The sequence below is a fragment of the Rhinoderma darwinii genome, chromosome 5 (genome assembly GCF_050947455.1).
Source record: "Rhinoderma darwinii isolate aRhiDar2 chromosome 5, aRhiDar2.hap1, whole genome shotgun sequence".
NCBI classification, from domain to species: domain Eukaryota; kingdom Metazoa; phylum Chordata; class Amphibia; order Anura; family Rhinodermatidae; genus Rhinoderma; species Rhinoderma darwinii.
This window is the reverse complement of record NC_134691.1, coordinates 346,185,654-346,199,076: the sequence shown is the minus strand read 5'-3', so window position 1 is coordinate 346,199,076 and position 13,423 is coordinate 346,185,654. Positions and strand designations below refer to the sequence as shown.

The following is a 13,423-nucleotide window of genomic DNA, read 5'->3' as shown; positions in this document are numbered from 1 at the left end:
GCGGGTGAGGAAACTGATGTGAACGTTATTTTACATACTGATAACAGGGTATAATGTTAGCGCCCCCTGCAGTGTCGAGATTCTCACAAGCTGGAGATGATCCCAGGAACAAGTTACTGCGGTCACTCCACAAGCTGCTGCAGACTGGAGCATCATGAAGAATCTGCAGGGCAGCACAATGGTAGTCTATGGGATATCACAAGGGGTGGAGGTGGGTGCCACACTCATAGGGTACCCAGCCTAGGAGTCCAGGGGTAATCTACATCATGTCTATACTCCAATCACATCCAAAGCTGGAGCCATAGATCAAGAGAACACAGAAGTCTGCTGATTTCCTGTAATCCCTCATGTCACTGCTGGGTCAATACCTGTACAGACTAATCTGCTGTAATGCATTGTGAGAGATGTAGTGTTTGTATAGTAGTATGGTATAGGGGGCGGCACATTACCCATAATGCAATGCATAGGAATAGATTATATTGTAGAGACTTAGACAAACCTCTAACAATTTAGCGGTTAATAGATCACAAATGGTAAAGTGCCCAGTCCCTGGTGTATACAGTAGAGGTTTAGTCCCCAGTGCCTGGTGTATATAGTAGAGGTTTAGTCCCCAGTCCCTGGTGTATACAGTAGAGGTTTAGTCCCCAGTCCCTGGTGTATACAGTAGAGGTTTAGTCCCCAGTCCCTGGTGTATACAGTAGAGGTTTAGTCCCCAGTCCCTGGTGTATACAGTAGAGGTTTAGTCCCCAGTCCCTGGTGTATACAGTAGAGGTTTAGTCCCCAGTCCCTGGTGTTTACAGTACAGGTTTAGTCCCCAGTCCCTGGTGTATACAGTAGAGGTTTAGTCCCCAGTCCCTGGTGTATACAGTAGAGGTTTAGTGCACAGTCCCTGGTGTATACAGTAGAGGTTTAGTCCCCAGTCCCTGGTGTATACAGTAGAGGTTTAGTCCCCAGTCACTGGTGTATACAGTAGAGGTTTAGTCCCCAGTCCCTGGTGTATACAGTAGAGGTTTAGTCCCCAGTCCCTGGTGTATACAGTAGAGGTTTAGTGCACAGTCCCTGGTGTATACAGTAGAGGTTTAGTCCCCAGTCACTGGTGTATACAGTAGAGGTTTAGTCCCCAGTCCCTGGTGTATACAGTAGAGGTTTGGTCCCCAGTCCCTGGTGTATACTGTAGAGGTTTAGTCCCCAGTCCCTGGTGTATACAGTAGAGGTTTAGTCCCCAGTCCCTGGTGTATACAGTAGAGGTTTAGTCCCCAGTCCCTGGTGTATACAGTAGAGGTTTGGTCCCCAGTCCCTGGTGTATACAGTAGAGGTTTAGTCCCCAGTCCCTGGTGTATACAGTAGAGGTTTAGTGCACAGTCCCTGGTGTATACAGTAGAGGTTTAGTGCACAGTCCCTGGTGTATACAGCAGAGGTTTGGTCCCCAGTCCCTCATGTATACAGTAGGGGTTTAGTGCACAGTCCCTGGTGTATACAGTAGAGGTTTGGTCCCCAGTCCCTCATGTATACAGTAGGGGTTTAGTGCACAGCCCCTGGTGTATACAGTAGAGGTTTGGTCCCCAGTCCCTCCTGTATACAGTAGGGGTTTAGTTCTCATGGTGTACCATCATATAGCATATAAATAGCCATACCATATAGTACCCAGTTATGACCACAATACAGTCTGGTGCTAAAACAAAAAAGTGCCATAAACTTTGGCCTACTATCCACGTTCTCCGGCGCTGCCACCACTATACCCTGCAAATACTAATATACTGTACAGTATCGGACTGGCGGTGCCGCACAATGTGAAGTCTACCATATAGAGCACAAATAATACCGCCATAAAACAAGTAACAGCTGCATACATGAGGTAATTTAATAACAGTTCTATACATTGTATATATAGTGCCGCTATACAAAGACAATTTGCGGTGGCCACAAGTCTGAAGTTTAATGCCATTTCTGCTGCAACCCTTCAGTAGGGGCAGGAGATGCGGCCGCTGCGACTGAACAACATGCGCATCCCAAACACAGGACCTGGGTCATTTTTATGTTCCTCTACAGGTTGTGCCCTAAAAGGCGCCCACTTCTTACTGCACCTCATAGTGATAAATTATAACAAGAGAAACGACATGAAGTGCCCTAAAAATGACACGTAAAGCGCACCTTGTTTGAGTAAACTGGTGCGATATCGTCCTTCTAGAGTACAGTTCCAGCGCTCAAAGTGGAATTGATACTCGCATTCTTGGGCACTCATACTGATGGCCTCCATGAGGGTCTCTGCTACCCCGGGGTCTCGTCGGCACATTCTGCGTTGCTTCTTCTCGAGCTTCAGTCGGTCACAGATTTTGAAGTGGGCTTTCTCTGCAGCTCCCTCCGTGTCTGAGGTCAGAGGAAGAATTGTCAATGGCTCGTTCCCTGTTAGCCTGAAAAAGGTTAAAATATTATATGAAATGAAAACTGTAATAAGTACAGCACCTCTAAACTAAAATCATCAAATCACTCATCATATACTGCCCCCTATATACAAGAATATAACCACTATAATACTGCCCCTATATACAAGAATATAACCACTATAATACTGCCCCCTATATACAAGAATATAACTACTATAATACTGCCCCTATATAGAAGAATATATCTACTATAATACTGCCCCCTATATACAAGAATATAACTACTATAATACTGCCCCTATATACAAGAATATAACTACTATAATACTGTCCCCTATATACAAGAATATAACTACTATAATACTGCCCCTATATACAAGAATATAACCACTATAATACTGCCCCCTATATACAAGAATATAACTACTATAATACTGCCTCCTATATACAAGAATATAACTACTATAATACTGCCCCATTATACAAGAATATAACTACTATAATACTGCCCCTATATACAAGAATATAACTACTATAATACTGCCCCTATATACAAGAATATAACTACTATAATACTGTCCCTATATACAAGAATACAACTACTATAGTACTGCTCCTATATACAAGAATATAACCACTATAATACTGCCCCCTATATACAAGAATATAACTACTATAATACTGCCCCTATATACAAGAATATAAATACTATAATACTGCGCCTATATACAAGAATATAACTACAATAATACTGCTCCTATATATATACAAGAATATAACTACTATAATACTGCCCCTATATACAAGAATATAACTACTATAATACTGCTCCTATATACAAGAATATAACTACTATAATACTGCCCCTATATACAAGAATATAACTACTATAATACTGCCCCCTATATACAAGAATATAACTACTATAATACTGCCCCCTATATACAAGAATATAACTACTATAATACTGCTCCCTATATACAAGAATATAACTACTATAATACTGCTCCTATATACAAGAATATAACTACTATAATACTGCTCCCTATATACAAGAATATAACTACTATAATACTGCCCCTATATACAAGAATATAACTACTATAATACTTCTCCTATATACAAGAATATAACTACTATAATACTGTACTCTATATACAAGAATATAACTACTATAATACTGCTCCTATATACAAGAATATAACTACTATAATACTGCTCCTATATACAAGAATATAACTACTATAATACTGCCCCCTATATACAAGAATATAACTACTATAATACTGCCACCTATATACAAGAATATAACTACTATAATACTGCTCCTATATATATACAAGAATATAACTACTATAATACTGCCCCTATATACAAGAATATAACTACTATAATACTGCTCCTATATACAAGAATATAACTACTATAATACTGCCCCTATATACAAGAATATAACTACTATAATACTGCCCCCTATATACAAGAATATAACCACTATAATACTGCCCCTATATACAAGAATATAACCACTATAATACTGCCCCCTATATACAAGAATATAACTACTATAATACTGCCCCTATATACAAGAATACAACTACTATAATACTACTCCTATATACAAGAATATAACTACTATAATACTGTCCCTATATACAAGAATACAACTACTATAGTACTGCTCCTATATACAAGAATATAACCACTATAATACTGCCCCCTATATACAAGAATATAACTACTATAATACTGCCCCTATATACAAGAATATAAATACTATAATACTGCGCCTATATACAAGAATATAACTACAATAATACTGCTCCTATATATATACAAGAATATAACTACTATAATACTGCCCCTATATACAAGAATATAACTACTATAATACTGCTCCTATATACAAGAATATAACTACTATAATACTGCCCCTATATACAAGAATATAACTACTATAATACTGCCCCCTATATACAAGAATATAACTACTATAATACTGCCCCCTATATACAAGAATATAACTACTATAATACTGCTCCCTATATACAAGAATATAACTACTATAATACTGCTCCTATATACAAGAATATAACTACTATAATACTGCTCCCTATATACAAGAATATAACTACTATAATACTGCCCCTATATACAAGAATATAACTACTATAATACTTCTCCTATATACAAGAATATAACTACTATAATACTGTACTCTATATACAAGAATATAACTACTATAATACTGCTCCTATATACAAGAATATAACTACTATAATACTGCTCCTATATACAAGAATATAACTACTATAATACTGCCCCCTATATACAAGAATATAACTACTATAATACTGCCACCTATATACAAGAATATAACTACTATAATACTGCTCCTATATATATACAAGAATATAACTACTATAATACTGCCCCTATATACAAGAATATAACTACTATAATACTGCTCCTATATACAAGAATATAACTACTATAATACTGCCCCTATATACAAGAATATAACTACTATAATACTGCCCCCTATATACAAGAATATAACCACTATAATACTGCCCCTATATACAAGAATATAACCACTATAATACTGCCCCCTATATACAAGAATATAACTACTATAATACTGCCCCTATATACAAGAATACAACTACTATAATACTACTCCTATATACAAGAATATAACCACTATAATACTGCCCCCTATATACAAGAATATAACTACTATAATACTGCCCCTATATACAAGAATATAACTACTATAATACTGCTCCCTATATACAAGAATATAACTACTATAATACTGCCCCTATATACAAGAATATAACTGTTATAATACTGCTCCCTATATACAAGAATATAACTACTATAATACTGCCCCTATATCCAAGAATATAACTACTATAATACTGCTTCCTATATACAAGAATATAACTACTATAATGCTGCTCCTATATACAAGAATATAACTACTATAATACTGCCACTATATACAAGAATATAACTACTATAATACTGCTCCTATATACAAGAATATAACTACTATAATACTGCCCCCTATATACAAGAATATAACTACTATAATACTGCCACCTATATACAAGAATATAACTACTATAATACTGCTCCTATATATATATACAAGAATATAACTACTATAATACTGCCCCTATATACAAGAATATAACTACTATAATACTGCTCCTATATACAAGAATATAACTACTATAATACTGCCCCTATATACAAGAATATAACTACTATAATACTGCCCCCTATATACAAGAATATAACCACTATAATACTGCCCCTATATACAAGAATATAACCACTATAATACTGCCCCTATATACAAGAATATACCTACTATAATACTGCTCCCTATATACAAGAATATAACCACTATAATACTGCCCCTATATACAAGAATATAACTACTATAATACTGCCCCTATATACAAGAATATAACTACTATAATACTGCTCCTATATACAAGAATATAACTACTACAATACTGCTCCTATATACAAGAATATAACTACTATAATACTGCCCCCGATATACAAGAATATAAGCACTATAATACTGCCCCCTATATACAAGAATATACCTACTATAATACTGCTCCTATATACAAGAATATAACTACTATAATACTGCTCCTACATACAAGAATATAACTACTATAATACTGCCCCTATATACAAGAATATAACTACTATAATACTGCCCCCTATATACAAGAATATAACTACTATAATACTGCCCCTATATACAAGAATATAACTACTATAATATTGCCCCTATATAAAAGAATATAACTACTATAATACTGCTCCTATATACAAGAATATAACTACTATAACACTGCCCCTATATACAAGAATATAACTACTATAATATTGCCCCTATATACAAGAATATAACTACTATAATACTGCTCCTATATACAAGAATATAAATACTATAATACTGCTCCTATATACAAGAATATAAATACTATAATACTGCTCCTATATACAAGAATATAACTACTATAATACTACCCACTATATACAAGAATATAACTACTATAATACTGCCCCCTATATACAAGAATATAACTACTATAATACTGCCCCTATATACAAGAATATAACTACTATAATATTGCCCCTATATACAAGAATATAACTACTATAATACTGCCCCCTATATACAAGAATATAACCACTATAATACTGCCTCCTATATACAAGAATATAACCACTATAATACTGCCCCTATATACAAGAATATAACCACAATAATACTGCTCCTATATACAAGAATATAACTACTATAATACTGCTCCTATATACAAGAATATAACCACTATAATACTGCCCCTATATACAAGAATATAACTACTATAAGACTGCTTCCTATATACAAGAATATAACCACTATAATACTGCCCCTATATACAAGAATATAACCACTATAATACTGCCCCATTATACAAGAATATAACTACTATAATACTGCTCCTATATACAAGAATATAACCACTATAATACTGCCCCCTATATACAAGAATATAACTACTATAATACTGCCCCCTATATATAAGAATATAACTACTATAATACTGCCCCTATATACAAGAATATAACCACTATAATACTGCCCCTATATACAAGAATATAACCACTATAATACTGCCCCTATATACAAGAATATAACTACTATAATACTGCTCCTATATACAAGAATATAACTACTATAATACTGCCCCTATATATAAGAATATAACTACTATAATACTGCCCCTATATACAAGAATATAACCACTATAATACTGCCCCTATATACAAGAATATAACCACTATAATACTGCCCCTATATACAAGAATATAACTACTATAATACTGCTCCTATATACAAGAATATAACTACTATAATACTGCCCCTATATACAAGAATATAACTACTATAATACTGCCCCTATATACAAGAATATAACCACTATAATACTGCCCCCTATATACAAGAATATAACTACTATAATACTGCCCCTATATACAAGAATACAACTACTATAATACTACTCCTATATACAAGAATATAACCACTATAATACTGCCCCCTATATACAAGAATATAACTACTATAATACTGCCCCTATATACAAGAATATAACTACTATAATACTGCTCCCTATATACAAGAATATAACTACTATAATACTGCCCCTATATACAAGAATATAACTGTTATAATACTGCTCCCTATATACAAGAATATAACTACTATAATACTGCCCCTATATCCAAGAATATAACTACTATAATACTGCTTCCTATATACAAGAATATAACTACTATAATGCTGCTCCTATATACAAGAATATAACTACTATAATACTGCCACTATATACAAGAATATAACTACTATAATACTGCTCCTATATACAAGAATATAACTACTATAATACTGCCCCCTATATACAAGAATATAACTACTATAATACTGCCACCTATATACAAGAATATAACTACTATAATACTGCTCCTATATATATATACAAGAATATAACTACTATAATACTGCCCCTATATACAAGAATATAACTACTATAATACTGCTCCTATATACAAGAATATAACTACTATAATACTGCCCCTATATACAAGAATATAACTACTATAATACTGCCCCCTATATACAAGAATATAACCACTATAATACTGCCCCTATATACAAGAATATAACCACTATAATACTGCCCCTATATACAAGAATATACCTACTATAATACTGCTCCCTATATACAAGAATATAACCACTATAATACTGCCCCTATATACAAGAATATAACTACTATAATACTGCCCCTATATACAAGAATATAACTACTATAATACTGCTCCTATATACAAGAATATAACTACTACAATACTGCTCCTATATACAAGAATATAACTACTATAATACTGCCCCCGATATACAAGAATATAAGCACTATAATACTGCCCCCTATATACAAGAATATACCTACTATAATACTGCTCCTATATACAAGAATATAACTACTATAATACTGCTCCTACATACAAGAATATAACTACTATAATACTGCCCCTATATACAAGAATATAACTACTATAATACTGCCCCCTATATACAAGAATATAACTACTATAATACTGCCCCTATATACAAGAATATAACTACTATAATATTGCCCCTATATAAAAGAATATAACTACTATAATACTGCTCCTATATACAAGAATATAACTACTATAACACTGCCCCTATATACAAGAATATAACTACTATAATATTGCCCCTATATACAAGAATATAACTACTATAATACTGCTCCTATATACAAGAATATAAATACTATAATACTGCTCCTATATACAAGAATATAAATACTATAATACTGCTCCTATATACAAGAATATAACTACTATAATACTACCCACTATATACAAGAATATAACTACTATAATACTGCCCCCTATATACAAGAATATAACTACTATAATACTGCCCCTATATACAAGAATATAACTACTATAATATTGCCCCTATATACAAGAATATAACTACTATAATACTGCCCCCTATATACAAGAATATAACCACTATAATACTGCCTCCTATATACAAGAATATAACCACTATAATACTGCCCCTATATACAAGAATATAACCACAATAATACTGCTCCTATATACAAGAATATAACTACTATAATACTGCTCCTATATACAAGAATATAACCACTATAATACTGCCCCTATATACAAGAATATAACTACTATAAGACTGCTTCCTATATACAAGAATATAACCACTATAATACTGCCCCTATATACAAGAATATAACCACTATAATACTGCCCCATTATACAAGAATATAACTACTATAATACTGCTCCTATATACAAGAATATAACCACTATAATACTGCCCCCTATATACAAGAATATAACTACTATAATACTGCCCCCTATATATAAGAATATAACTACTATAATACTGCCCCTATATACAAGAATATAACCACTATAATACTGCCCCTATATACAAGAATATAACCACTATAATACTGCCCCTATATACAAGAATATAACTACTATAATACTGCTCCTATATACAAGAATATAACTACTATAATACTGCCCCTATATACAAGAATATAACTACTATAATACTGCCCCTATATACAAGAATATAACTACTATAATACTGCCCCCTATATACAAGCATATAACTACTATAATACTGCCCCCTATATACAAGAATATAACTACTATAAGGGTATGTGCACACACACTAATTACGTCCGTAATTGACGGACGTATTTCGGCCGCAAGTCCCGGACCGAACACAGTGCAGGGAGCCGGGCTCCTAGCATCATAGTTATGTACGATGCTAGGAGTCCCTGCCTCGCTGCAGGACAACTGTCCCGTACTGTAATCATGTTTTCAGTACGGGACAGGTGTCCTGCAGCGAGACAGGGACTCCTAGCATCGTACATAAGTATGATGCTAGGAGCCCGGCTCCCTGCACTGTGTTCGGTCCGGGACTTGCGGCCGATTTACGTCCGTCAATTACGGACGTAAATAGTGTGTGTGCACATACCCTAATACTGCCCCTATATACAAGAATATAACTACTATAATACTGCCCCCTATACACAAGAATATAACTACTATAATACTGCCCCTATATACAAGAATAGAACTACTATAATACTGCCCCCTATATACAGGAATATAACTACTATAATACTGCCCCCTATATACAAGAATATAACCACTATAATACTGCCCCTATATACAAGAATATAACTACTATAATACTGCCTCTATATACAAGAATATAACTACTATATACTGCCCCTATATACAAGAATATAACCACTATAATACTGCCCCCTATATACAAGAATATAACTACTATAATACTGCCTCCTATATACAAGAATATAACTACTATAATACTGCCACTATATACAAGAATATAACTACTATAAGGGCATGACCACACATGGCGGAATTCCTCCGCAACTGTCCGCATCAATGCCGCACAGAATCTGCGTTGCAGATTCTGCAGCGGATCTGCACAAAATGTGCAGAAAATTGATGCGGACTGGCCGCTGCGGACTGCAGGAAAAGTGCTTCTCTTCTCCCTATTCAGTGCAGGATAGAGAGAAGGGACAGCACTTTCCCTAGTGAAAGTCAAAGAAATTCATACTTACCGCCCGTTGTCTTGGTGACGCGTCCCTCTTTCGGCATCCGGCCCGACCTCCCTGGATGACGCTCCAGTCCATGTGACCGCTGCAGCCTGTGCTTGGCCTGTGATTGGCTGCAGCCGTCACTTACACTGAAACGTCATCCTGGGAGGCCGGACTGGAGACAGACGCAGGGAGTTCTCGGTAAGTATGAACTTATATTTTTTTTTACAGATACATGTATATTGAGATCGGTAGTCACTGTCCCGGGTGCAGAAACAGTTACTGCCGATCGCGTAACTCTTTCAGCACCCTGGACAGTGACTATTTACAGACGTCTCCTAGCAACGCTCCCGTCATTACGGGAGCCCCATTGACTTCCTCAGTCTGGCTGTAGACCTAGAAATACATAGGTCCAGCCAGAATGAAGAAATGTCAAGTTAAAAAAGCAAGACGCATCCGCAGCACACATGACATGTGCATGACAGCTGCGGACTTCATTGCGGAACTTTGAATCTCCATTGAAGTCAATGGAGAAATTCCGCCATGAGTCCGCCACTGGTCCGCAACAGACAGAGCATGCTGCGGACACCAAATTCCGCTCCGCAGCCTATGCTCCGCAGCGGAATTGTACGCATCGTGTAAACGAACACTGCTAAATTAAAGTGAAAGTCAATGGAGAAACGGCTCCGCTGCGGATTAACGCTGCGGAGTGTCCGCAGCGGAATTTAAGTGGAATTCCGCCATGTGTGAACCCGCCCTAATACTGCCCCTATATACAAGAATATAACTACTATAATATTGCCCCTATATACAAGAATATAACTACTATAATACTGCCCCTATATACAAGAATATAACTACTATAATACTGCTCCTATATACAAGAATATAACTACTATAATACTGCCCCTATATACAAGAATATAACTACTATAATACTGCCCCCTATATACAAGAATATAACCACTATAATACTGCCTCCTATATACAAGAATATAACCACTATAATACTGCCCCTATATACAAGAATATAACCACTATAATACTGCTCCTATATACAAGAATATAACTACTATAATACTGCTCCTATATACAAGAATATAACCACTATAATACTGCCCCTATATACAAGAATATAACTACTATAAGACTGCTTCCTATATACAAGAATATAACCACTATAATACTGCCCCTATATACAAGAATATAACCACTATAATACTGCCCCATTATACAAGAATATAACTACTATAATACTGCCCCTATATACAAGAATATAACTACTATAATACTGCTCCCTATATACAAGAATATAACTACTATAATACTGCCCCCTATATACAAGAATATAACTACTATAACACTGCTCCTATATACAAGAATATAACTACTATAACACTGCTCCTATATACAAGAATATAACTACTATAATACTGCCCCTATATACAAGAATATAACTACTATAATACTGCCCCTATATACAAGAATATAACTACTATAATACTGCCCCCTATATACAAGCATATAACTACTATAATACTGCCCCCTATATACAAGAATATAACTACTATAATACTGCCCCTATATACAAGAATATAACTACTATAATACTGCTCCCTATATACAAGAATATAACTACTATAATACTGCCCCCTATATACAAGAATATAACTACTATAACACTGCTCCTATATACAAGAATATAACTACTATAACACTGCTCCTATATACAAGAATATAACTACTATAATACTGCCCCTATATACAAGAATATAACTACTATAATACTGCTCCTATATACAAGAATATAACTACTATAATACTGCTCCCTATATATAAGAATATAACTACTATAATACTGCCCCCTATATACAAGAATATAACTACTATAATACTGCCCTATATACAAGAATATAACTACTATAATACTGCTCCTATATACAAGAATATAACTACTATAACACTGCTCCTATATACAAGAATATAACTACTATAATACTGCTCCCTATATACAAGAATATAACTACTATAATACTGCCACCTATATACAAGAATATAACTACTATAATACTGCCCCCTATATACAAGAATATAACTACTATAATACTGCCCTCTATATACAAGAATATAACTACTATAACACTGCTCCTATATACAAGAATATAACTACTATAATACTGCCCCTATATACAAGAATATAACTACTATAATACTGCTCCTATATACAAGAATATAACTACTATAATACTGCCCCTATATACAAGAATATAACTACTATAATACTGCTCCTATATACAAAAATATAACTACTATAATACTGCTCCTATATACAAGAATATAACTACTATAATACTGCCCCCTATATACAAGAATATAACTACTATAATTCTGCTCCTACATACAAGAATATAACTACTATAATACTGCTCCTATATACAAGAATATAACTACTATAATACTGCTCCTATATACAAGAATATAACTACTATAATACTGCCCCTCTATACAATAATATAACTACTATAATACTGCTCCTATATGCAAGAATATAACTACTATAATACTGCCCCCTATATACAAGAATATAACTACTATAATACTGCTCCATATATACAAGAATATAACTACTATAATACTGCTCCCTATATACAAGAAATAACTACTATAATACTGCCCCTATATACAAGAATATAACTACTATAATACTGCTCCTATATACAAGAATATAACTACTATAATACTGCTCCTATATACAAGAATATAAGTACTATAATACTGCTCCCTATATACAAGAATATAACTACTATA

The 13,423-nt window shown here is 34.1% G+C and overlaps 1 protein-coding gene across 1 annotated transcript in view; it reads right to left on the bottom strand.

Moving 5' to 3' along the window:
* WNT9A (Wnt family member 9A) overlaps positions 1 to 13,423 on the bottom strand; it is a 147,804-nt gene that overhangs the window by 35,928 nt on the left and 98,453 nt on the right. The window contains exon 2 of the mRNA XM_075827920.1: positions 2,152 to 2,411. Within this exon, the coding sequence (XP_075684035.1) occupies positions 2,152 to 2,411 (260 nt within the window). The remainder of the gene's footprint in view (positions 1 to 2,151; positions 2,412 to 13,423) is intronic.